Source organism: Necator americanus, chromosome X, assembly GCF_031761385.1.
Source record: "Necator americanus strain Aroian chromosome X, whole genome shotgun sequence".
Taxonomy (NCBI): Eukaryota; Metazoa; Nematoda; class Chromadorea; order Rhabditida; family Ancylostomatidae; genus Necator; species Necator americanus.
In genome coordinates this window covers 10,634,902-10,662,850 of record NC_087376.1, presented here as the reverse complement: position 1 = coordinate 10,662,850, position 27,949 = coordinate 10,634,902, and the positions used below count along the sequence as shown (strand labels likewise).

General features: G+C 42.7%; 1 protein-coding gene across 2 annotated transcripts; it reads left to right on the top strand.

Annotated features, from left to right (window-relative positions):
- Window positions 1–134: 134 nt before the first annotated feature.
- RB195_022231 (uncharacterized protein) lies at window positions 135–27,949 on the top strand (the record flags this gene model as incomplete). Of its 2 annotated transcripts, none has more annotated exons than XM_064209286.1 (10): window positions 135–204; window positions 1,292–1,400; window positions 1,464–1,533; window positions 5,432–5,582; window positions 5,686–5,882; window positions 5,936–6,059; window positions 6,117–6,258; window positions 18,653–18,752; window positions 18,827–18,946; window positions 27,845–27,949. In XM_064209286.1, the coding sequence occupies 10 exons, from the start codon at window positions 135–137 to the stop codon at window positions 27,947–27,949; spliced, it is 1,188 nt and encodes a 395-aa protein (XP_064065167.1). The 2 variants fall into 2 exon arrangements, with proteins under 2 accessions (XP_064065167.1, XP_064065168.1); XM_064209287.1 differs by lacking the exons at window positions 135–204; window positions 27,845–27,949 and adding exons at window positions 23,124–23,319; window positions 23,396–23,862 and having other exon boundaries at window positions 1,315–1,400.

Below are 27,949 nucleotides of genomic sequence, written 5' to 3'. Positions count from 1 at the left end.
GAAGCGAAGCGCTAGTGAGTGTTCAGCACATTGATGTTTTTATCAAAGTATAATATAATGTCGCCTATAGTCACAGCTCCATATGTGGTAACACGATTCCACACTTTTTTCTCTTTCGAAAAAGTGTGGCCTCAATGATTTGCAAAATGATCTCATTTGTAGAGGATTTCTCCTCATCCTCCGAAATTTTAAAACCGATGGTAGGTAGGCGATACGATTTGTTTGTAATTTTTTGAATGTTTGTTTGGCTCCATACTTGATTTGACTGACCTCTAAACTTTTACATAGCACAAGTGTGATACGAAAGAAACGTTGCCGTAAGTGCTTGAAAAATGATAATTGTAAATTTATACATTGCTATATAAGGAATATATGCCGAATGTGATTTCTTTTTGCGTCATTCTTACGAATTTTTTTAGACAATCTCATAGTAACTAATTTTGAGCACAAGAAAGGCTACGGCATGCGAAATAATTTCGTACTCCGCTTCCCTGCATTTCCTGTCTGAAATGTAGCATTTCTGCGAATTCAGCAATTGTTGGTGCATGTCTCTCCGTTAAGGCCCATACAAAAATCCACTCACTTTTTAGTTTTATGTATTAGTTTTATGTATCCGCTTTTAAAATCAACACAGACAAATGATTCTCACAAACGGCTGGTTCGCATGAACTACATACCTATTTGTGGAAATTATTTGTCCAGCTTGTAGTTCATTCACTTTTGCAACAGTGATAGTTACTGGCAAGTCTTGGCTTGGCATGAACTTAATTTGGCTTAGCACAACGCATGCTGTCATATATTTTCTCCGAATTTATGATACCCTTTCGCATTAATCGTGTAAAATCCAGATATCCGAATAGTTGAAAGTATGAAATTCTCCTTTTTAAATCCCAGCAATTGAAAGCTTGGAACTGGGTCGTAACCGCGAGTGTTCAAGGTTTAAAAAATCCGTATAATCCAAGAGCTGGAACTCCCGATAACTATGGCGCTTATATGCTGTGCAATAAGCACTATATAGCATAAAGTGAGCGCATACAAACGTAAACTTAATCCCTCACTTTAAAACACTGCATTGGATATCCCTCTAACATCCTACTTTGCATCTCATCTCTCAAGCGAAAAAACCTTGCATTGTTTCTTGTGAGTTATGTTAAGCTACAATCGATGCTACACAGAAATTTCCAAAGCTGTTACTATTTAAGATTGATGGCGACGCTGACACTTCTTGGAGGGCTTTTTTTTCCATAGCAAATAAACTCCTGTAGTAAACTGATTTTGCTCAAATTTTTAGGATTATTTCACAAGATCTTGTTGATGTCCGGATCAGCACTGCAACCAGGAGTTGTACGAGACACGGCGATCAACGCTACTTGGGCACTTAATGAAAAAATGCAGTGCAGGTTGCTATCAATACTTTCGTATTAATTATTCTCGCGAATCAACACTTATGTTCCCTTTTAAAGATCGTTCAACTCATCCGAGCTGTTGGATTGTTTTCGAAAAAGATTGAGAGAGGAAATTCTCGACTATAAGGTTAGATGTGTTGTGAAGTCTGAAATGCAAAATGTGAAATTACAAAGCGGGCATCTTATTACTTTACATTATATCAAGGAAATTTCTGTAATTCTGTGTGCGTTTGATTTTAGATTGTTGATCGTTTGTAGATTTTAGAATTTCGATTAACATTCCTTTTTTAAACATACTTAAGAATGGCTTCATGAGGATATGAATGATAGTGCAAAGTAACATAAACAGACAAATAATTCAATAAAGTCTAAGTGCTCTTCAAAGTACTTCGTCAATCAATCCGAGCATCGGATCTGCGGTCTTCCTGTAGTACATCCAATGTCGTATAGAACCCAATATCTCACGGTTCTGGCCCAACGGTAGTCGCTAAGACGCATCACATGTCTACACAACCTTATTTTACTCTCCCTAGTAATTACTTGATCTTCGATCCTTGCTCGCATGTATGTCCTTCATCTAATTTTCTTCCACTCATGTTGAAGACCACTTCTGTATAGAGTTTATAGAATACGTGAGATAGTTAACGCATCTGTGCAGAATCTCGGGATACATGTTTTTGAAACAATTTTTTTTTCAAAAAACTCCCATTCTCGTTTGAGACGAAAACTTTTTCCGAAAACAAGTTAACTATTTCTCACCATGAGGAATTTAATCAGACTATTTCAGTTCATCAGGAGTGAGCGAGAAACCTGAAATCATCAAATTCAGGGTGGATACATACTTTTGAAACGCACTGTAGTAGAGAAGATCCGTAGCATGTAAGTGTTGCTTTGTCCCGTCCCAACAATGTGGAAGAACAGCGGAAGTACCATTGAAAGAAATTTCGAAAGCATCCAAGCCCGAGTATTTATCTAATCGATTTTCTACGCCTACGCCGTTTCTCGGGATGATTAGGTGGAATGAAGTGTAGCCATGCTCAAACTCGTCTACACCCCGAACTCTGTTTTCCATCAGATTTTCACACTACCTTAATTTCGTGATATACTGCCTTCAGTTAACTTTGGTGTAATTGTGCCACTAGGTCACAAGAGAGCGGCTCAGTTGTGTGAGTAATAATATCTCCTTTTTGTCTGGTCTTTTTTGTTTATTTGTTCTTCTTGTTGGCTTTTCCTGGTCACTTAGTCATAGTTTTAAGTAAGAAAAAAGTTAAAAATAATTTTTTGCCACCCTAAAACTCCTGGCTTCACTAGGGGGTTTTAGATTTAAAATGTGTTACAATGAGAACCCATGCAGTGATATTCTATAAAATCATTCAGTGGTTTGAAATAGTGGCTATAACTTATAAGACATACCTGTTTTCATTGAAAGCGTTAGAAATTACGCACCTTACTGTTGCCTCGCTGAGTAGCTGAAGATAACAGATAATTACGGTTCTTACAACTTTCAACAACTCAAAACTGGAGCAAAAACTATCCAACTTTTTCACCAATCTGAAATCAACTACTGAGTTGTTCTTTGAGTCTCAGCCCCCAGTTTCTGGTTCCAGGGAGTTGTAACCCTTTAGCAAAGATGGAGCTTTGCAATAGACACTCATGGTGAATACAAAGGGTATGTGCGTGCAAAAAAAAAGTACGCAACCTAATAATAATATCCTTTGTCTAAAATAGTGTTATTTATTTGTAGTGTTGCAAATTTCTTTTTTTAAAATAAAATGTTGCACAATAATACATAATATAATATTGCGTAATATCTTCGAATGAGAATTTCAATATCTGTGTACAGTAAGATCGCTAATTCTTCGGCAGGAAACGATAAACATGCGTCTTTTCTTCGTAACACGCCACATTTAATTTCTATTATTAAATCTATACATCAATAGATTGGTGTGTATACGAGCTCTCTCGATTGGATATAGTTAGAACTCCTAAAACCTACCAATAAAATACTTTTTGAAAAAATTACATGTGGCTACATATTAGCAGAAGCTGAGTCCAAGATAGTTGGACCCCTAGGAGATATGATTTTTGAAGTGGATAAATTTTTCGATAATTAAAATGTATCACAACTTTGAAATTGTTGAAGAATTGACTAAAGTAACATGTTAAAGTAATCAAAGTATAGTGTCAGATCATCAAAGCAACTCCGAGAACGACTGACATTATAGCTGCAAGAGAACTAATTATTGTAGGATTCCCGTGTCTCTCGACTTTCTAGCTCAGCAGAATTTTTTTTTTAATTTCTGCTAGTAAAGTTACAAATTCGGTGTTTTACATAACTTGTTGTCATTTTAACTTTATGTCCAAAATTTTCAATCCAATTTGCGGGCAGGTTAGGTGTAATAGTGGCGAACAGATACCTTTGTATCTTCGAGGTCTACGTTTAGGTACAATGCGTTATATGTTGTTTGCGTTTATGTCTGCGAGGCATTTGCGCCCCGCTGGCCGTTGGATGCCATTTTCACTCAGCTACGTAAGCAAAAAGAAATTCCTAGAAAGCGAAAAAAGTGAAGAAGTATAGTATTACACCGACTAATGGGATGACTTTTGAAACATCTTTTGCATTTCCAGAGATGGATGAGTGGTTTCCGTCTAACAAGTCAAAACAGGACAATTTCATTTTCAATCACATTCCTAAATGGCGTATCACCTGTAGAAACCTCATTCATTTATATTAACCTACAAGTATACATTATCTAGAGTTTCATACAACATTTAACACCAAGCGCTTTCCTCTTCGTTCGATTCTAAAAGCGCATCGTAAGAGCTGCGGGCACGCGAAAAAAAAAAACTCGCTGTAAGAGCAGCAGATGCGGCACAATACGCGGGGAGGGTAGCGTGGGCGGGGCGTAAGCAAGACGTAGCACAAGCGGAGCAACCAGGCTACTTTAACGATAATGTCGCGGTCAGGAGATCTCAGTGCAATTATCGATGCTCATTAGCCTCCTGGATACGCGGTGGCACATCATACAAGTACCTCTTGACCGTTACCCCTTGAAAAGAATAGAACAACTGCAGAAAGGAATGCTTTTTTACAAAACGAAATTCTTGGAGATAGTCTGCTTTATTCTTGGGAATTCTTAAAAATCCACACATTTCAAGAAAAATTCAGATTTAGAATGCAGATAGCAAAAAATAAAGGGAATGAAAGGAATAAATAAAACAACCAGTTCCTAAGAATATCGCTTTGCACGTATAACATTCTTCTCTGCAGTTAATCTAATCTTCAAATGTTGTAATCAATGCGGCAACACAGCCGTAGTTCGATGTGTAGCCTAAGATATCTGGTGGGCAAGCCTGCCTAGATGACAATAACCTTCCACAGAGTCAGAAGGATTTTGTGATGAAAATTTGAATGGCACATAATTTTTTGAAATCAACACCATTCAACAGATCTCAATAGATCTCTTCCTCCTAAAAAAACATAATATTTGAAGGAATTTCCGATAATCGCAGAAAAATAAGCTATTTTTAAAATCACATAAGCCTTCATCTTTACATATTCAAAATAGACCGCAGCTGAGACATATTGTAGAAACAAATCTGAAAAGTTTGCAGGGGAAAGACCTTTCTCTAAGATGTTATGTCGACAAAAGGCTCACCTCATTTGTTAACAATTTACGAATTTCCAAAAATCACAATAAACAATGCAAAACACCGAAGTTGTCGAAAAATATATTCATGTCAAAAACCATGTGTTCTAGGGGCGCAGTTATCTCGGACTCAGCCATGCTAACGTGTAGCCGCATTTGATTTTTTTCAAAAAGGATTTTAGTGGTACGTTTTAAGAGCTTTAATTATATCCAATCGAGAGAGCTCGTACACACGAATCTTTTGATATATAGATTTTATAATGGAGAGTCTTTTTCGTCTTCTGTCGAAGAATTAGCGATTTTACTGTACCTCTAGTGGTATGCGAAAGAGTTCTGCTTTCACTTCATGTAGTTTGTAAAAAAAAACTACTGCAGCGGCTTCACTGGGATGATTACCAAGAATTCGTTCCTGTAGTAGATGGACCAGATGGTGTAATTCCTGATGCACCAGAGGATCTCGCAAAACATAGAAAAAAAATCCCAATGATGATTGGAACCACACGCGACGAAAGTTCTCTTCGTATGTGTAAGTTTGTTTTTAGGTTGCCCAGTTATTTTTCAAATGATATGCAATCACTATCTTATCTGTTTGCATTACAGTCATGTTGAGATATTCTTTTGTGTTGCAGTGATTCTGAACGAGAAGAATGTGAACTTCAGCGCTCTGAACGCTCCTCTAGCAGAAAAACTTGCGGACAATCTCACTCTGGGATATAAACAGTTTCAGAACCATCGCTTGATTGCTGAAGGTTGTAAAGCACAATATGTGTGGACGAAAGTGGATCCATCATTCTCTACCAGCATTTTGTTTGATTCTGTATTAAAAGTGAGAAGACGTTTTAGGAACCATTCCATGTGTGCAAAATGAGCATATTTAAGATGTATTCTCACTTTTGGTACGACGCGCCAGCTTCCCGCTTAGCAACGTATTACGCTAACCAGAAGGTGCCAGTATTTCTCTACTCTTTCGACCATATCAGTGAAAATTTCTACGATTATGATCGTGAGTAGATTTTCTGGAATAGTAGGCATGAACAAATTTCCCTAACGATCTGTTCAGGTGCATTTCATGGAGCCGACAGACTACATTTGTTCAACATTACGCCTCGCTTCCTTAGCAGAAGGAAGGATAGGAACTGGCAACTGGATCAAAGAGTAGTTGAAATCTTTGCCGACCTCATTGTAAACTTCGCCCGCCATGGGTGGGTTGTTGAGTTGGTACATGAACAAAAAAATTTCGATTGTTTTCTTTCGATGTCACTTGCACAGAAATCTGATGCTTTCAAGTCCAAAGTACGGAGGCATCTCGAAATTGTTGTCTAGGAATTTTTTCGAATGAAGATGGTTGAGGTAGAGCGATCGTGAGCACTCAGTTTTGGGTATTCCTTCATGTAGGATATTTTATCTTTTTAAGTATTCATTATTGAGTATTTAGTATTTAGTCTAAACCTGAGTATCAACTCATACCCTTCCGGGAAGATTTTCATCCTTTGCCACACATTGTTTCTGAAGAAGTTGAAGGGTTCTACTGTGTAGTAGATGGTTCATTTGTTGCACACACTTATCACATTATTAAAAGAAGATATCTTGTTTGCTAGAACAAACTCTCACATCCTTAATTTTCTGCAGAAATTTTCGTAGCTTAGGGCAACCGCTCATCACTTCCTCACCAATTTACATGTGACTTATCCAGCGAGTTAGTGACAAATTTGAGTGGATAAATGGTAAAGCATGAAGTATTTGGCGTCAATCAATCCGCTAAGGATGCGCAACCACATTCATTTCAATTCAGAGTCGTTTGAGGTCTACCATCGTAACTAGCCTATACAGTAAGTTGCGGATGCTAGCCGACGTGTCAAATCAGTGTTTTTATCCTTCTAAACAAGTCCGCTGCTCGACCCCGGAGGGATGTAATGTCGGTTCGCACTGGGGCGGTTTCGAACCTCCGATTGATCATGCAGACAGCGAAACCTCTTATCAACTGCGGTAAATCCGCCGTTGACGTCAAGTTACTGGGCAAAATATCACAGTTTGGTTGGTAAGGGTCTCAGGACCTTTGTTAGACGAATATTACCCTAAAATCCCATAGATAAGAGCGGTTTGTGCTAGAAAATGAAAATTGACGTTTGTATACGTTTTTTTTTGGCGTTGTGTGCTCATGATTATCGCAATAATAGCCTACAACTCTACCTTTATTCTTACTGTTTTCTATACTCTTTCTATCCTGTATCACCTGCTATGAAACGTCATAAATCGTATACAGCAGCTTTCAAGCTAGACGCCGTCAATTATCGTGATTTGCATGGAACCTTGGCAGCGGCTAGTCATTTTGAAGTCACTGAAGCAATGATAAGAAAGTGGGTTGTTGATCGACAAAGTCTTCAAGAGATGCCAGCAACGAAGAGAGCCCGACGATACAAAAAAACCAAGCGTTGAAGAAGTTGAAGATGCCATCTACAACTGGGTTGTCAAAAAACGAGAAGAAAATAGAGCTGTCACGGTGAAAGAAATAAGGACCAAAGCAAAGGAATTAGCAGAAGAGCATGGTCACCAAAATTTTAAAGCATCTGCGCATTGGTGCATCCTGTTTATGGCGCGAAAAAAGCTCTCTGTACGAAGAAGAACAAGTGTCGTTGAAGTATGGAACAAAAGAGAAAATCACAATTCCGACCCTGATCGCTCTTTGCTGATATTTGATTCTGCTCGTTGCCACGTAACTGATGAAGTGAAACTATTTTGTCAACAATATAGCAAAATTGCCGTAATACCAGGAGGATTGACTAAAATATTGCAACCCTTAGACGTCGGCATCAACAAACCGCTTAAAGACCACTTGAAAGCTGGCTGGGAAAAATGGATGAGAGATGAAGCTAAAGCAACTTACACAAAAAGTGGAATAAGGAGAAGGATGAGCTACGAAGAAGCTGCATTTTTAGTTAGCGAAAGTTTCCAATCCATTTCATCTGATGTTATTCAACATAGCTTTGAAAAAGCATTGTGTGATTTGGAAAATCTCAAAAACGATTTTGCCATGATGAATATAAACGATGATGACGAAGTAGAAATTGGAAAAGTTTAGTGTTATGTTTAGGTATGTTGGAGTCCTTGTTGTTTAATATACAAATAAAATTTTAAAAATATTTTTTCAAAATCATTTTTTACCGGTAAATTAAACCGCCCTTATCTATGGAATTTTACTGATCGAATGGGCTCTTCAAGTTCTATCCAGAGATCAAATTCCGGCATTTCTAGAGAGATTCCGGCAGAAATTCCGTTAAAATCGCTATTTTTCTATATGAATTGTTTATTAAGTGGGCGGGGTTTAGAGTTGAGGGGCGGAGCTTCTTCTAAACTTCTTCTCCGATTTTTATTTATCCATCCATCAAGTTAGAGGGGTGACTGCATTCAATTTCAATTTCATTCCAATTCATTTTTCACCGGTAAATTAAACCGCTCTTATCTATGGGATTTTAGGGTACTTGAATCTCAGGCGTTATGTCGCGTGTTGTTTGAACGTTTAGAGTTTGAGGCCCGGCATCATGTGTATGTCGGCAAGGTCTTAAATTTGATGCCGCCTAGTTGTCACGAGATATTCCTTTTGAGAAACAAGTAACTGAGCATATGTAGTAAGTGGTTGAATGGATACATTCCAGTTAGACGTTTAGCGGGTTCGGCTAAATAACGAGAATTATCGGCTATATTGACTACTAGCGTAAGCAAAAAATGCATGTCCCGACTTCATTGTCTCGAATGAAATATTCATTGCTGCATCCCTTTCAATTCATTTGCACAAAATGACGGAAGAAGGTTCTCTTAATATCGAAGGTCTTCGTACTAGTAACGAATTTGTTTAAGAATAAAAAAAGCTGGTACTTCTGATGTCGTGGAAAAAAGTCCATCTGGCGACAATGAAACAACACCAGCATGAAGACAATAGCAACAGGCAACATCAATAGTCAAACCTCCATTTTCTGTTCTTTCACATCGTTCGCGGGCTCAGGGTTAGCGCGAAGAAAAGCAAGTGACTCAAATGAGATACGGGTTTTGTGAGTGTTTGGGCTAGACTTGCGGTATAATCGTAACAAACAAACATCTCGTAACATTCAATTCTTAGGCGTCTAATTGACAGAAAACCCAGAGTTTAGTCGTCCGAGACCTCACAAGTGGGAGTGGTTATCGCTTCCAGCTGCCCACGACAATTGTTCATTCCGAATATCTATCTCTTGTCTTTTTTAACTTGAAAAGCGGTCTACAAAGAGGGGAATGTACCGTCTAATATTGGGCGTTGAAACAAGAGAAGCAGTGCCAGATTGACCAACTGACACACAACCAACTTGATGACGAACTCGGTGGCAGAGCCATTTTATGTTTATTTGCAATGCGCAAGCTTTGCAAAGTTGAGAGCACCACAAATTTCGAGAAGAAAATATTTGTCGAAAAGAAATTGCTGAAAAGAAATGAGATGGAACACTGAAGGTGAGCAAGGACTTGCTCGAAGGACGCAAATGCTGTTTGTTAGGTAGTCAGAGAAACTCTGTTTACCTATATATGATAAAGCAGCAACAGTAAAATCTTTCGATCTTCACTTGTTTAACCCCACTCCAGCTGTCAATAACAGTTTGCAGTTTTCAGTTTAGTGGAACTACGCGAACTGGTTACACCAGATGGTTAAGTCTAAGATGTGCAGTGTTGATGCAGCGCAGTCGGTAAGGACGTGGCTTTGATTGCACGATCGACCGATGGTTTGAAAGCGCCTTAGCACGAATGAAGTCTCTGATCCCTCTATGGTCGATAAATTAGCACCAGACTGGTTTGAGAGGATGGAAACATTGACTTGACACATCAGCTGGGCCTCGCATGAATAGGTCACAAGCGGATTGATACGCTAGAGGCTTTGTTTTTTTTACAATATGTGAAGCGGTTACACTACCACTACCCAAATCACCATTGTTACCATCTCCATCGCCGGTATGTAAATAGGATATCAGAATACGTGTCCATTTCTCATGTTCCGAGCAGATTTTCGGTAATCCGCTTTGACAGTAAATGTATCTGGTACTTAACTGGTGTTTTGTCGACATCGATGAATAAGGAACAGGCATCGTACTTAGAAGATGCCTTTGACAACTGGTAATCGACAATTGATAAAGTGTAAATGGTGCTTCTAAAACGCTGGAAGATTTCTCACGTGGTCGTTCTCAAATGAACAGTTGCGCGCAGATTTTCAAAGAGTTTAGCGCTTGTCATGCTTAATAATTAGCAGCCAAAAGGCTTATGGATTAAAGGATCGTTTCACGGTAAAAGCTGTAATAACCATGACTAACTTGAATTACTCGCCTTAATCGGCGGGTTGATATCATGATATAAACGTTTGACGCGATTAACCGCATCTTCGCCGAAGTGTGCCGTCTTTAAATCTGCGAGAGCTTGCGCAGCATCAATCCATTCGTCGCTAATACATCTTTCAGAGGCGCGAAAGTTCGATCTTGCTTGAATCTTGGTATAGGGATTACAACTTGTCGATTGTCAAATTGGAGCAAGAGCCAAGATTGTTAACAACCTTTATTACGGCTAATGTTTCGGTGTCATCCCTTTCATCAGGAACTGGAAAGTCAGATCAACTGTGACATATCTTCTCAAATGCGTTATCCAGAAGAAGTCATCTTTCCTTTCTTTTTCTTTCTTCAAGATGCTACAGTGAAAACCGAAACCAAAAGAGCCCAAATAGTTGTGCTTACTTAAGTAGCCCCATTGCCGTGACATTAGGGGACTTCCGTGTGATAAAATCGCTCCGCTAACACTAATTAGGATGCGACCCGCATATGACCCCGTAGATGAAATCCCGCAAAGGTCTTGATACAGAGCCAGCTGGTTGGTCACGGCTATGCACTCTTCTTTTCTCTTTATTTTGGACTTTTAGCGTTTATCCAAGGCGCCTCCAAAGTTCTGCGAGCCACAGTTTCGGGTTCATACGATAGGATCGTGGCAGCTATGCAGAAAGGAGTATTTCCATGACATTTTCTGCGATGAGTTCCGAGAGGGGTTGCTGCGTTTGAATGTTTCATCCCATTTAGATATTCTTTAATACAAATACAAAGAGGTTACCCTGTTTCGCTAATACTTTGTTCACATGTTTTGTTCGAAATTAAATGAACTACACTAGAGATCATGCAGACTCCTGCCTCACCGAATGGGCATGTTACCCAGTTTGGAGTCAGGCAAATGCAATCGAACCTTCTGTTTAGGATTAGCCGATTCTTGAGATTTGTGGGAAGCATTTCCACAACTCTCACTTGGTCATCGAAACCGCTCCTAACCAGACTGGCACTTATCGCCTTACTCAGGTCCTCGGTTATGAAAGGCAAGCGGAAATTGATCTTTTTCGAGCCATCCGCTGTGGCATAATCTCGCCGCGCAATAAGGCCTCCGCGGTACATTAACAGTGTAACCATTAGAAGTTGGGATCTGCTGCGCTAGGTTAGATAGTGGGAATCCTGCACTACGTACATGACCATCTGCGATATAGATAAAAGTTAGGAGAGCAAGGAACGGGAATAGGAAGTGACATAAGTTCTAAACTTCCTTTGATGCCATTCACCGTAATGCTGTACAAACCACAAGATCTCAGTCACAAATCAAGTTAGAAGTTGGGATCCGCTGCGCAAGGTTAGCATTGATCCGCTCCTGGACATCAGATGACACCCCTACGGATGTCCTGAACATATTCCTAATGACTGATTTCTTGGTTTTCCAAGGGTAAACGGAAAGAGATGGACTAGAGAAGGACAACAAATTTTCTTTTGGTTTTCCCGTGTAAAACGTATGTAAGGGTATTGCTGGTTTAGATGCTCGAAGCAAGTGTCCATCTCGTCTAGAGCGGGACATATAATGCAACAGTCATCAATGTAACAACAGTACAGGAAAGGTTTTCGTCGATGGGTGACAAGAATGCAATGGCTAGTGTGGGAGCTAGTCTTTGCCCCTGATCTGTCTGTAGTAGTGCTCCGACCAGCGAAATATGGAGCACCTTAGGCATTCATCCAGGAGGGTCATGATCTGCCTTATGGAAAACCTGTACAGGTTTATAATGTCTTTAACGTTTTTGCAAAAATTCGCTCAGCAGGATGTCGAACCTGTGTCATCCTGACATATTCTAGGAATAGAATGTTTTTTTTTTGCTTTTTTTCGTCATTCTTCTCTAATTCGACCTACGTCCTTGACCATTCTCTTTCTTTTGTCGTATTATGTGCTTTATTTGTGTTTGAGAATATTTCATAGATTTTAGGAAAAGTAACAGAGTAGAACAAAAATGGGAATATTTCAACACCAATATTTCAATAACATTTCAGCAACTTTGCTTCTTCTGCTAATTGGTGTTTATTCGCTTCTGTCAGCTGCCGAATTTCAAATTTGCCCATTGTTCCTCGGCTAATTTTTTATTTTGGTTTTTCGGAACACACGAAATCTCCAACATATTGAATTGACAGCAAGAGCAAGAGAGGATCGTGTCCCATAACCACGCTTGTTTCTGTTCCTAGTCATCTTGAAAAATGCCGTGGGAAACGGCGACGCGACGGGTTGTGATATCGTAGAACATCGTAGAAGTTTCCGGTGCCGTTTTTAGGGACGTTTGAAGGGAATTGTGCGCGAACACGCTCATGCTCGTAATCTGCTTTTCATCTCTTGGCTGGATTACGCAAAGGTATTTCAAATGCGTACTGAGCTACTATGGGGAATTGGGTGTGCTATGCGCAGAGAATCATGGACTACACCCCTCCTTCTATGCATTAATGAGGAGATGCTTACTCTTCTAAGAAGCAAAAGCAGAATAGCAGCAGAAGGAATTGGTAGCTATCTATCTTTTCAATTGCCCTTCTTTAAGACATCACCCCACGAATCTGACGTGATATGAATTTCCGATGGTTAAAAACTATACGGGATCGTAAATTGCAGAAACCGCTCATTTTTTTCTAATCGCCGTAAAAAAAACGGCCCGGAAGGTGTGGCGTTCCGGGGCACTGTTGCCTACAAAGAGTTCTATTGGAGCGCGCCAGCCTTATACATGCGCCACATCTTCCGGGCCGTTTTTTTTTCACGGCAATTAGGAAAAATGGACGGAATCACCCTCTTCCTCACAATCTACGACCCCGTGTAAGCATAACCCACCTGAAACCCGTACCTAGTACTGCTGTTCCTACAGTCGGCTTTGTCTTGCATCCTCTCTTGTCATCGATGGTGGGCTTGTGAGTCTCCCTCAGACTGAGCAAATATTGCTGACTCCATATTGTCCAGAAACGTTCCGTGAATTGATGACTGGATTTTAGAGCTTCGTCAGTCTGACGACGTGTCCACAACTGGATTTCTTCATCTGGTGGAAGGTAGTTCGAGTCTTCGTAGTCGCTTTCTAGTGATTCGAACGGATATGTGATTATCATATCGCGTTGTATGAAGTCTATGGGCCGTAACACCGGAGTTCTTCCCATCGTTCTCTTGATAATTTGCGACTATTGAGACTTCCTTCGATCTCAACTAGTAAGGTTCCTAAGACTTCCAGCGACGGGATATCCTTGTGCATGATCTTGTAGAGGGATTGCTTTACAGACTTTATCAATCTTTCATAAAAGGCTCCCTGCCACGGAGCGTATGTTGTGATAGTCTTCCATGCAATTCCTTTCGTAGCCATTGTAGATGCCAATGTGATATCGTTGATGACTGGAAGAACGGCGTCACCGAGGATTTCTTCCCCTGGGAGGAAATAAGGGCCGTTGTCGGATGTGATGCTGCTGGGGACCCCTCTACTCGCAAAAAAACCTCCGTGAGGCATGCAACAAGGTGTATGTGGACATGTCCAGAACCATCTCGAAATGAAGAAGTCGGATAGTAGCGCATGTGATTATGATGCCGTATACTTTGGTAAGAGCGTCATTCTGCTTTGCTGCTTCGCCCATGTCAGGGTATTGAAAGGGGAGATTGTTCACTTTCTGGCAAGCAATACATTGTCGGAGGACTTGTCGAGTCATGTGCCGCAGTTTTGGAATCCAGAACTTTTGCCTGACATTTGACATGGTTTGTCCTGTACCACAGTGATATGGCAGATGTCCACTTTCCACGATCATCTTTGCCAGTGGTGTTTTTGGGGCAATGAGTATTGGTTGTTGCGCGTCCAGAGGAATTTGTGCATTTCTTAACCTTCCTCCACAGTGAAGGATGCCATAGTTATCATATCGGAGATTTAGTTGCTTTAAAATCCTTTGTTTTGACGCTGGGAAGTGTATTGATTGGTGATGTCTTATAACAACTCGTAGAGCCATTTCCCGTTCCTTCGTGGTGATGAATTCCGAAGATGTAGAGGAAGCGTGTTCTGGGATATTCTGTTCAACACGGCTACTCAAGTGCTCATTTATTTGCAAGGAAAGTTTTGCGAGGAAGCGCAAAACGTAAGCGACAGTTCTCTGCATGGGTTCGAGTTTGTTGTGGCGTTTCCAATCTAGCAGTTCGTGTGGGTCCGTTTCTGTGGCTATCGCATAATTGGTTGCTAGCAGATCTTCTGACAAGGTGAACAGCCGACACTCTGTCGGCCAGTCCTCTTCAGGGCGAGTTATAAAAAGTGGTCCTGTCTACCACATGTGGTCTGCGAATTCGCTTTTGTGCAATCCAATGGTTGCGCAATCGGCAGGATTGTCGGAGGTATGCACGTAACCGAATTGTACAGGAGTGTGGATGTTGCGAAGAATCGTCTGTATTTCCTTGATGCGGTTGCTGACCAGAACTCCAGCTGAAGTTTCGGTTGGAGTCGACTTAATCCAGTTCAGTGCCATTTCGGAGTCAGAGAGGGTCAGTACCTTGTCAGTCGTCGTGCGGCTCTGGATTCTCCATACACCGAGTAGGCAAGCCTTGCAGCCATTGTGACTGCATTGAGTTCCAGCTTTGGTATCGTAGTGTTAGATAGAGATAGCGTAGAGATGGTAATTTTGACTTCCCTACAAGTAAACGTGATCCTTCCGCTGTTACTAAATAGGCGCGCCATTCCAGATTTGTTAGCATCAGCGAATAGCATGATGCATGAGTTCGCTCCGATCTGGGTTATCCTCCTTTGGATTGTCTGAAATCCGTTGATTGATTCCACGAGTTCGCTCCACGTTGATTGATTCCACGAGCTGTTGATGTTCCTGTAACAAAGGTGTGTCCCACTTGTATTCGAGCTTCCATAGCTGTTGAAGGAACTGTTTCCCTGGCAGTGTCAACGGTGTGAGCCAGCTGAGTGGGTCATAAATTGCCGCTACCTGCTCCGAAACGGATCGTTTGGTGGTCTTTACTTTATCGGGATAGTGGCACGTAAGGATGAGTTGGTCGTTTTCGGATTGCCAAGTGATCTCCAGAACTTTTTGGGTAGGTCATGAACTGGCATCATTCGGAGAAATCTGTTGCATCAGGGTTGGGTCATTCGACAGGAACGCTCGGAGATTCATCCAAAGTTCTCGGAAGAGATCCTTGGAGTTCTTCTACAATTGAAGGCCTTCTTCTGTCGATGCTTTTGTGATGACGACGTTGTCGACATAGGTGTTCTCCGTGATTTCCTTTGCCAGGTAAGAATTCTCCACATAATGGTTGAGGTGGTATTTTATCGTACCGGCGAGAAGAAAGGGAGAGCAATCCAAAGGTCACACGTGTGAACCTGTAGACAACTATGTTCGAAGAGACTATGAGTTGCGTGATGTCGCGAAGTCATAGAAACCGTGTAGGGTCTCTGTCGCACAGTTTTCACTCTCACTTGAAGAAAGGCCTTTTCAACGTCACTGATGACGGCCGTGTTTCCGATGCGAAAACGAAGGAGAATGTCACAAACCTTGGGAAGGATTACGGCACCTTGATGGATCATATCGTTCAGCGATGGATATACTTTCAAATGCGCGGACACGTCGAAGTCGATCCTCAGCTTCGTTGTTTCTTTTTGGGGTGTAATGACGGCGTGGTGTGCGAGATAGTGCACTAAAAATCTTACGTGGTGCCCATCCTCTTTTTTCTCTATGGATTTCGAATCCTCACAGCTGGATCCTGTGAATTCGTGTACACCGATGGACTCAAGCGTAAAAAATTTTTCCCATGATTGTTCCTCAGCATTAGATTCCAGTGACTTCAAACTTCCTGTGGTCGTGTCATCGTCGTCGTATTGGTTGTTGTCACGTTCCGATACCAGGTATCCAAGTTTAGATGGAATTAATCGTAGACGAGATGGAAGTGTTGTCTGTTGTGCTAAGCCACAGTTCCAAAGCGTGAAAAGATATATATCCTAAGAGGAGCTGGGCCGAACTTCACGTACGTCTGGACTTATTGATAGCCGAATATCGTTGTCGGATAGGAATCGTTTGTCTTCCACACTAAGTGTGCTACGTGATATCGGTTCCGTAACGGTGTCGATTCTGGTCACTGTGACACAGTGTGTATCTCCTTCGGCGTCCCATAATTGAAGTTCAGTTACTCCACAGACTTTTTTCAAAGGCGTTGGTGTGCCAAAGGTATTGATAGTGAGTTCGATGGAGTCCACGTCCTTTAACTGGAGATGATTGGCTAATTCATCACTGATAAACGACCGGCCAGCTCCGGTATCGAGCACGACATGGGCTACTTCCAGTGTGTTGGTCGCGGGATTCCACCTGCACCTGTCCGACTAAGACTTGAACGCTGTCCTTGCTATTGCCGAAGTGACATGAAAGACCATGTCTGTTTTGACTTCCTTCGGCTGTTCCTGTTCTTGCTCTGACGTGACAGTGTTCATCTTCGTTGTGGTCTTGTTTATGGTTGCCTTCGTGACAGTTTTGTTCCGGGGCGGCTGAATGACGTGTTTTGGTTGTGCAGGAGAGACCAATCTACATATGGACGTGTGATGTCCGAATTCATTGCACATCCTACAAGCACCCCTCTTGCATTGTGTGGCACAGTGATCCGTGGATCCGCAGTTGTGACACAGTCTTCGTTTTCTCATGATGCCTAGTCACTCTTCACGCGTTCCCACGTCCTTGCAATCCTTTGGCATATGTCCAGGTTTGTTACAGTAGAAGCAGGAGTACGAGCCTCGTGTGGGTAGCGCTGTTCGTTCCCATTTTCCCTCCTTTATTGAGTTCTGGCTGTTGCTCGATTGCTTCCTGTCTACTTGCCGCACAATTCGCAATTCCGTGTTGATGTATCCCTTGATGATAGCCACAAGAACGTCCGTTGTGCATTGTTCGTTTGGAGAGGTTTGCTTCTTCCTCCTGAGGACATGTCGTTGGTTTTTTTCGCTGAACTTGTCAAGGAGTTGCTTCTGGAGGAAGCTATTGTCGACGTGTCCCCCTTTGAGCTGGAGTTGCGATTCGATTGAAGATACCTGTTCGCAAAGTTTCCGGTCAATGAGTGCCTGTTTGTTTCCGTACTTTTCTCTGAGGTGCGCCACCACCAGAGGATATGTGACATTGGAAACTTCATACTGCTTGACCGTTTTCTTCGCTTCCCCTTCGAGGGCATCAAGTAGGTAATTCATCTTGTACAGATCGTCTATTGGACGTGAATGCGCAGCATGCTCAAACGCTCCCCAAAATGTGTCTCACTCCCACAGTTGTCCACTGAACTTGGGTAGTGGTAGGGGGGTCAGCTTCACCGCAGGTATATTTCCGTTTGATACGTTGAAGTTTTCCCAATCTTGCAATTCCTCTTGAAGATTCAACAACTCCGTCAGAGATGTTCTTGCTTGGTCCAGCAAGCTATCCGCTCTCTCGACATTTGCGGAAGCTTTCTGAAGAACTTGTGAAATAGAACGAGTGTCTGGGTCCAGATTGTCTGCTGCAGTGCTGTACTTTTCTAGTGCTACATCGACGTTGGAGATTTCTGCATCAATCGCTCTTGCTTTCCGGATTCGTAGCCGAAGGCTTCGTGCGTAGTCGTGACGTTCAGCTCATTCTGTTGGTTGCTCCAGCATGTTCGTAGTCCATAAGTCGTTGTCCCTCTCGAGCAGAGCAGTGAGCCGATTAACGGCTCGCGTCAGAGTGCCTTGACGAGCAGACAGTGAAGAAGTCATGCAGGACAAGTGGATGTGCTGAGGAAGTGTGAGCGTGCCAACGACAAGGACGTTGCGAGCAAGACGTCACACATAAAGCTCGAAGAAGCTTGAACTCACTTTCCGTTGATCTTCGTCATCCTTCAGCGGGGCCGATGCACCATATGTCGCCACGCGGGACTAGGTCTCGAATGCCTTGAGAAAGACAATTTTATCCTAATGTCAACCACCAGCACAAAGCATAAGGAATGGGCAAAAAAGCACAATGTGATCAAGCTCCCTCCTCCTATACTGTAGATGAGGGCGGAGTCGAGCTCGTTGCTGATCGTCATTTGATAAAGCTATGTTTCCTATTCCTAGCACTGATCAGCAAGCTGATAACGAAACTAAGCTACAATATGAGTCATAACATGGAACAAAATGGACAAAATAGATCACGAGTAGAGACGTGGGTCTCTACACCACCCCAGATTCGTGGGGTGATGCTTTTAAACAACTAAGAGTCCACATCATGTTCGTCTAATTTCTGTTCAGAAAGTTTCATATACAAGAATTCTAGTCTTCAGGTGTCCAACTCCCGATAACTCTGGGTTTTCCTTTAACTGGACATCCACCAACGCGATGGAGTTGAACTACTTGTCTATAACGGACAGTCCAACTATGGAGGTAAGGGTTTTACGATTTGTTTTGCTGCATTCTGCTGGATTTCGAATCTATCTCGTATAATCTCGTGAATTCAGGTTGGATACCGTTGGCAAGGCCACGTTTTTTGGAACTGGTATGCCAGATCCTTGGACGCTGTAGATGTTGGAAATTTGCAACGAATAGCTCAACTTGACAGGGATGTAGGCAACTGGCAGGTATATAATGTACATTCTAATTAAATTGTTTCTCTAATTAGATTTCCTTCTTTTCGTTGTAATGAATGACTGGCGGTCATTTCAAATGCCTTTTACATTGTTGTAAGCTGCTATTGCACAAATGTGTGCAGCTGGCGTCGAATGTGCTGAATCGAGTTCAATCCTTTTCCTCTTTCGCTGTTTGAGGCACACTCCACCTGCTTCGCCTTAGTCGAAGGTGGGTAGCGCACTTCCGGTGGAAGTCGTTTAGTGCCGTTTGCATATCCAAATCAACAACCATTGGTTTACATTGCTCCTAGTGTCGTTGCCGAACTAGTGAAGCAATAATAACTGTTACGTCATATACTAAAGCAATAGTTAGGACAGCTTCCACTTAGTCATATAGGAGTATTACTTGACATAATAGAGATAACCAGGGCGGGTGTGGCGCAGTCGGTTAGAGGTAAGTTGTAGCCACACAGTCGAGGGTTCGAAACCGTCCTAGTGCAAACCAACCCTTTCATCCCTCCGGGGTCGCTAAATTGGTACCAGACTTGTTTGGGAGGATAAAAACACTGACTTGACCATCGGCTGGCCGCCGCAAGTCATTGTATAGGCCAACACTCGTTCCAAAACTTCGTCGATAACGAATTCCACTAAAACGCGTTGGCGCATCTCAAGTGGATTGATACGCCAGTGACTTTAATAGAGATAACCACTTTACTTAGGTTAGCAGTTCAGGTATTTTAGGTCTCTACAGGAACGGTTGTACACAAGCCGATTTTATCCCTGCAGGTCTTACAAGGTCTTACTTTGCGTCGAAGGAGAACGAAGGCCCACGAATGTAGCAAAACACTTCTTGCTATCCTCTTCTTCGCTGGTAGTTCAGGGATTTAGTTCGCAAATACCGTCCAACATAGTCTCAGAATATTATTCTTTCCGCTCTTCATTAAACTACTAACACATGTGATTGGTAAATGCAATTGGGTCGCTTGCTAGTTGCAAATTGCTTAGCGCTTTCTCAAACTATGTAGATGAATAGCTTGATTAGAAGAGAAGGGCGATAAACTCGTAATTCCAAGGTGTTCTGATAACAGTTCAATTGTAATGATAATATTAGGAAGCGGCTCGCAGAGTTACCCTTTTCACAAATTTTCAAAAAAGAATTGCCTTAGTCTTATTTTTCGACTAAATTTCCCTTCCTTCCGACCAGAAGAAAGAGTATATAGAAAACCATGTTTTAGCAAGAATTAACGAGTGAACTAAACCGTCGTTAACTAGTCAGTTGAGCGGATGCGTGTCAACTCTGGTTTTTGACTCCTACTTTCTGCAATATTTGTTATCGTATGCGCCTACACCGAAACCAACATATTATACATTGATAAAAGGATAAATGATAAAGTATCTGGCGTTAATCAATGCGCTTGGGATGCGCCCTACTTTCAGAATAGTTTGAGGTTTACGAACATGTTACTGACCTATACAATGACTTGCGGTGGCTAGCCGAGTCAAGTCAAAGTCAAGTCAACTGTCACATCAGTGTTTTTATCCTCCCAGACAAGTCTGGTACCATTTTGGAACGATGAAGGGCTTGGTGAGTACTAGGGCGGATTCGAACCTCCGATCATTCGTGCAGGGAGCGGAACCTCTAACCGCTACACTACACCCGTCCATTATACATTGATAGGATCTCAATTCAGACTTCGGCTGAATGACTCCAACTCAAAACTGATGATATGAATGAAAAAATTCGACAATAGCAGAATTGTCAGAGAAGTCTTTTCAATAAAAAAAAAACTACAGTTGCTTCTCTTAATGTAAGATGAATATTACGACTTGAATAATATCATAAGGTACGAGAGTTATTCTTATGACTATTAATTATTATAGTTAATTATGACTAGGTGTCATCCTTACTTGTATACGCGGTGTCGCGTATACAAGTCTGACTGTTATCTGCACATGGTGGTCTTGCTTTCACTAATCGCAGTCACGCGTTTTGCTAAGTGAGCTCCAACAAACGGCCCTGCCTAAACTTCTTGGATATCCTGTGTGACCCTTGCTGCACTGCAGGAAACACGCATCAGACACTGGCGCGTTATCTGTATTGGAGACTACACGATCTTCTGCGGGAATGTTGTTGAAAAGAAAGTAGGAGGCTGCGCGACAGCTTTGTGGAACGATTACAATAACGTGGTGGACGAATGTGGCTCAACGTCGTCTGTATGCGGTCTTGTACACCTGAAAAAAAAATTCTGACTGCAATTGCCTATGCAACTGCGGAAACCACTGAAGACAACAACAGGGACGCCTTCTATGATAAATTCAATGAGGTGATGTCTGAAATACTCAGCCAGCAGGTGGTCGTTGTCAAACTCTACGCGAATGTGAAGATAGGACTTGAACAGCAGTCCGATCTGCTAGGAAAATGGTATTATCCAACAGCACGTCGCACGCGCACGTCGGATAACCGTTCGATATACTTATGTGAACAGACGGGCCTCATCATCGTTTTCTCATTCGACAGGAGTCGTCGACCCCATGAGCTTACGGCAGTGGCCAACCCTTTTAACGCCTGAAGAGTAGCGCAAGCGGAAAATGAGGTCTTTCAAGCTTTAGCTCTACTACTTTCTGACGAGGAACATTCCTGAGTCGGATATCCGAAAATCTAGAGCTGTTTGCGACGTCGCAGCTTCAAGATACTGTTCCATAAAAGAAACCGAGGAGTTCCTCTTTGCCCGAAAGTCGACATTGCAGGTCGGAAAGACGGAGATTGCAGAACGAAATTCGGCCAACGTAATTCTTTTCATGTTGGAGTACGTACCAGGAAGAAGCTTTGCGATGCGAATTCCTTTACAAAGTGCATCCAGGACATTGCAAAGGGAACGCTCTCGGTTCTAATGCCACGGAAGAAATTTGTCGTTGCATCTGCGGAAACGAAATACATTTATAATTCTGTACGCGCCGCCCTCAGCACCAGCGAATTCAGTCAAAAAAGCGTTTGAGAAGGAAGTTGCGTCGCCAACGGCAAAACAACCGCGAAAACGAATGCGCTGCAAGAGCGAAGGAGTTTAGAAAGATGTGAGAAGACAAGAACCCGCGGAAACCCTATGCGTTACTATAACAGTAGAGCGGCAAGATGAAATGGTGTTTACTAGTCATCAATACAATGCTAATTGAGTGGTTATCGGTGAAAAACTCCACCAATTTGGAGGGATCACCTTTACACTTTCCTGAACTGGTAAGCGCTATCAGCTCCTAAACTCGAGCACGTTCATAGCGAGGATTCACCGACGAAGCAGTAGGTTCTGTTCTGTATCCAAAAGAAAACGGAAAGTCTGATGGAGACGACAGAATTGGCGCAGAAACGCCAAAATATCTTCCTCCTTTTGTGACTCGTGAGATGGTAGACATCATCTTACGAAAGGATACCTGATTCGGAGACATCCTATAATAATTCTTAACAAGAAGTTACCCGTTACGGATCATAGGAGCTGTCGAGGAATCTCACTGTGGCGTGTTATGTACAAGGTTTTAGAACGGATTATCCTGGATCGGCTTATTAAATACTGGGACGAACATGTTTGCTTTCATCTTGGCTGATCTGCGATTAACCACGTGTTCATCGTTAGAAGAGTGACCCAAATGTGGCAGCAGTATTCAGAGCCAGTGCAGTTAGCTTTTCTATACTTCAAGCCGCTTTCAACTCTTCTCAATACGCTTCTCACCGAGTACTAGGAAGGTTTGTTCGTTTACTTGCTGACATGAATAACCGAACATTCGAATATAGTCGGATGTGCATCATCGTTTGAAGTGGTAATTGGGGCGAGACAAGGGAGAGTGGCAGGACTCTTTCTGTTCGGCTCTTATGGACTGCGTCTTTGACCTTGTAAGTATTAGGGTGTTCGGAAAGTATCTGCCGAAAATTTCGCAGTAGCGCAGATTTTTTGAGATGTTCTGGAAGTTCCCGTTTTAAATATATTATATAAGGACACTACCGCTTGTATACACATAACATATCTGGCTCCCTCTTCCTTGCCTATTTCATCCTATAATGGCCTAACATTCCACCCATATTCGACACGTACTCCTTTACGAGTTCGAATTTGGCCACCCCGCTGCTGAAGCCCATCGAAACTTAAGTCAAGTATTCGGCACTGAAGCCGCTTCTGAGCGGCTTGTGCGCGTTTGGTTCCAGCGCTTCAAAGCCGGAAACAAGAAACTCGAAGATGAGCCTCGTTTTGGTCGACCGACTGCAGTATCGTTCGACGAACTGAAGAATCTGGCGGAGCAGCATCCATATGAAGGTGTGCGGTATTTTGCTGCCAGTCTTGGCTGTTCGCTGTCCACCGTGAGCATTGGACTGCGATCTCTCGGAATGGTGAAAAAACTCGGTCAGTGGCTCCCACATGCATTGAGCGACGGCAACCGCCAAAGACGCGTGGACATCTGCACTCAGCTGCTCTCCAGAAGCCGCAGATTCGACTGGCTGGGCACCATTGTCACTAAAGATGAAAACGGGTCCTCTACGTCAACCACACCCACAAAGTGCGTGGTGCGCTGGCAATGAAATGACGGATCCTTTCATGAAAGGTGGAATCTATGAGAAGAAGGTCATGCTGAGCGTCTGGTGGGGAGTTTATGGAATCGACCGTTTTGAACTGCTGCCGGACAACACGACAGTTACTGCCGAGGTCTACTGCGCTCAACTGCAGAGACTGGCCGACAAGATCCACAAGGAGCACCCGAAGCTCGACAACGTTGGCCTGCTGCACGATAACGTGCGCCCTCACTTCGCGAAGAAGACTTTCCAGAAAAATTCTAGAGCTCGGATGGGAAGTTCTACCTCGCCCACCGTAAAGCCCAGACCTGGCCCCGAGCGACTGCCACCTCTTCTGACCCCTTCAGCATCACCTGGAAGAGAAGCGCTACGATGACGAGGTCATTTTCGAGGTGACCACCTCGAAATTGACCTTCGGGCTTTCTTCGCCTCAACGTCGCCGGAGTTCTAAGCCAAAGGAATCCGTGACCTTGTGAGACGTTGGCAGAAGGTTGTCGATGTTGATGGAGATTATTTCGTCGATTAATAAAATGTTGTTAAAAAGTTGTGTCTTTTTGACAAAATTTGCCGTTTTTCGGCAGATACTTTCTGAACATCCTAATAGAAGTAAATATGGGTCTTCTCGAAACCTCTAATGGGAATCAGAGTGAATGGGCAAGCGATCGAACCGATCGGTCGATGAGTTTGGTTACATGGGCTGTATGCTGAAGAATTGCAGCCACGAGAGAAATATTCAACAATGCGTTAAGTGCACTTCCGCATTGGACCCCTCAGCGAAGTGTCTGTGGTTGACCTCTACCGAAGTCGAGCTGCGAGTCTACTTATCTGCATTTCCCCTGTCATGATGTATGGATCGGAGACTTGGGCAGCACCGTCCACGGTAACGGAGAGGCTTGACTGCACGGAAAGGAAGCTGCTTAGATGGCTGCTTGGCTACTTTGGCCAATGATGTGGCATAACGAAGAACTTCATGCAGAAGTGGACATGGTGTACCTGCGGGTGATACGTGGAAGGTGTGAACATTTTGGAGCGCCATCGAAAGTGGCCCCAGAAATTTGCCTTCTTTTTTTGCCTCATACTGAGGAGAAGACTGCCTTGTTTAACTGAAGAGTTTGTCGGGTTCAAGCTAGAATAGGCCTCCTGGCCGAAACCGAAAATTTTGAACTGAGAAAAAATTTTTTTTAAAAATGATGAAAGAGGACTTGAGAACACTCGGCGTCGACAGGCAAGACGTCTGGTTTTGGATTTCATGGAATAGCAACAAATAGATCGACTCTATGCAGGCGCTTGCTAATGATTGAGAAGGTTGGGCAGAGTTACAAGGGCGATGCACTCCGGCAAAAGTGCAGGCAATCGCGTCAGGTGATAACATCAGTCCGTCTATTATGTTAAATAAGTCATTGGATATTATTATTATTGGTTGGTATTATTATTATCATTACTATTATAGTATTATAGTCAATTATTGAAAGCAGCATACTACTAAATTAACGATTTTGGGATCTGACTCATCATAATAGAGTTAGAGGTGTAGATCACAAATATGAGCGCGACTATGCTCAATTCCCCTAGTTGTTTTGAATAGCAACGTGGTAAACGGCCTTGAACATCGAATTTTCTTATGATTCACCTAAAAAGGTGTCACTTATGCCTGCTCTCGCATACGTGGCTCGTTGTCAGGTGCGAAGTAGTGGAATTCGGTGCGATAGAGCCGTTTCCCATGCCGTTCTTTTTCGATGGTTGGAGGGAAGTGGACGTGATCGCGCTCATACTCCTGAAATACACCCTTCTTCAGCGTCTGTTCTGTGTAGTGGTCCGATTTTGTGGTTGGATAGCGCCATTACGTCCAGTCGTTTGCTTAATCGGGGTGGATGCCAGCTAGTTCCATATTAATATGTACCATATCAAGACTCGTTTTGCTGCTCGCTTTCCGTGTATATCTGGGCCTATGCTGATCTTACGGAGAGTGTGTTTGTCACTCCGTAGGACGTGACCAGCGAGTTTCACGCATTTTCTCGGAAAGGCTAGTCTCTGCAGGATATTTTTTTTCGCGGATTTGATCGAGTCGAGTGGCACTAATTGGTCGTCGCAACATCTTCACTTTCATCACAGACGTTTCACTTCTTTGGTTGTTGGCCACCATTTGTTGGCCAGAGCGCTACTGGGTGAATTACGGTGCTATATACTATGCTTGAGAAAGTCTGGCGTCCTCTTGTCACGAAGCACACCGTTGGTAGTTCGGTCTTCGGAAGGTTAGTCGTTAGTCCAGATCATGCCAATCTCGCCTACGTTAGTCGTTATGCACTCGGTCTTTCTGACGTTAAGACGTAGTCCAGACTTGCTGGCCTATCGTGATACATTTGTGTTTGTTACTCCACTTCTTCTTTGTTTTGAGACACTAACATGGCGTCATCGTTGTAGAGTAGCTTCCATGGCGCAGGCTTCAAAAAGTCTCCCGTTATGATATCCATCACGATAATAAAGCGGAGAGAGAGCAACGGAGCAACTGAGTCCTGATGCAGGTTTCTGCGGACGTTCCTTCGGCAGCCTGCCCTCCACACCGTAGTTCTGCGGAGAGGGTTTGGACCTATCTGATTAGCTACATTGAAGCAGCATTTCCTCGTAAAGCACACTACATGACTTCATGCTGAACACGATCCAATGCTTTTTCCAAGTCGGGTACTGCGAGATTCAGCAGTTTTTGTTTCTCACGATGCTACTGAAACAGGAGCCGTCTAACGTGGGTGGCATCGGTGGTGTTGCAGTTGGTGAAGAGACCACACTGACTACTGAGCAGATAGGCAATGCTTCCTATTCTGCGGTCGATGGTGCGTTCAAATATCTTCACACTGGGATGCGGCTGTCCAGTCAGCCTGGAGCGCTCGGCGGGTTGCACTTCTTCCAGGTGGGTATCGTCGCGTTTTGTTGCCAGCCCACGGGCGTGTTGTTTTCCTGAGGCGTCTTGGAAATTTGGTATTTGTGATGATTAGCTCGTGCGAATCGGCGAACTCAGGAATGTGCTTTCTAACTTAGTTTCGTGTTCCATAGTCGAACTCACCATGACATCTGTGACAATCCTTCGTTGCTCTGACAGGTCCGTTCAGATCTCCACAAGTGCAATCGTGTCTTCCGACGGCTTCCTCATTCGGCAACTCCCACAACTCCCTAACTTTGAGTCGAGCAGGCCGCCTGACGTGCGTTTGCCGAGAAGTCGTCACTCATCAGTGGCAGTTGCTGCTTTCATAAAAGGGTTGCTGAAGGGCTCCACTATTCTGGTTAAATCAATGGAGCACTGAGAGATAATCATCTATACTCCGTTCATGGTATTTGGACTACCGCTGTAGATGACTTTGAAGAAAATCCTAATCTTCTGTGCCTTGCTACCTGACTATCCTGTCCCTTGCATCCCGCAGATGTTAATCCTGCATTGATGTGATGGAATTTGCACGAATTGCCCCATCCCCTCGTGTAACACTGCAAATGCGGAACCCGACTGCTAATTCATCAGCTTTTCCATTTTGTTTTGAATCAATAGAATAATAACGAAGTTAACAGGATGTGAGTGATGGAAAAATCTTAGTAAACCAAAAAGGTTGTTGATAGTCCCGTGCTGTGGCTGATGTCTGCGAATATGAGAAATTCTGAAAATGTCAATGTCAGTCATGACCTTTTTGATAGATGTGAATGTACTCATTCTATATCAAGCGAAGCGATGATACTTTTCCTGTTTGAGAGACTGTTTCGTGAAAATGTTTCCTTTGCTAAGGTTCTTTCTTTTAAAATATTAACTTTGAACCTAAATCATTCAAAGGCTAGAACGGGACTTGGAAAATTTTGCGTTGATATTCTACTAATGTGTACTATTGTTGATTTAAATAAGAATACGATAATAAATACTTGCTAACATAGCAGAGAACCAGGATGGATACTCGTCTGCGCACCGAACACATTTGGTGAGTATGCAGGTACTCATTCACTTACCAACTCACTAAGAGCAAATGATTCAGTTATGACATTAATTCTTGGCGAGGTGTTTGCTTTGCTTCCATATTAATTTTTTTCTGGCCGGAATGGTACAAGATTTACTCGCAAAAATACGGCCAAAAAAAAACAAAAGCAAAAAGCTCTTCGAAAAAAAATGAAATTTTGAAACAAGTTGTTGTCTCACCTTTCATGCCATTTATTTTATGCTAGGTTCTTGAGTCGGCAAGGAACTGAGACTTCGTAAGACAACTATCTATTACTGCTGATATTATCTATAGTGCTTTAATTCCACCTCGAATAGTGCTGATTTTTCATCCACACCTTGCAAGGGTTCGCGTGCTTACAGATGCTGGGAAGTATTTGCATAATTTCAGTTCGCAACGGCTATGCTAGCCTTTTGTTCACTGTTTTTCTTCGCAATTCTTGTTGGATTGGCGTGTTACTGCACAAGAAAGGAATCCGACGACGACGACTTATAA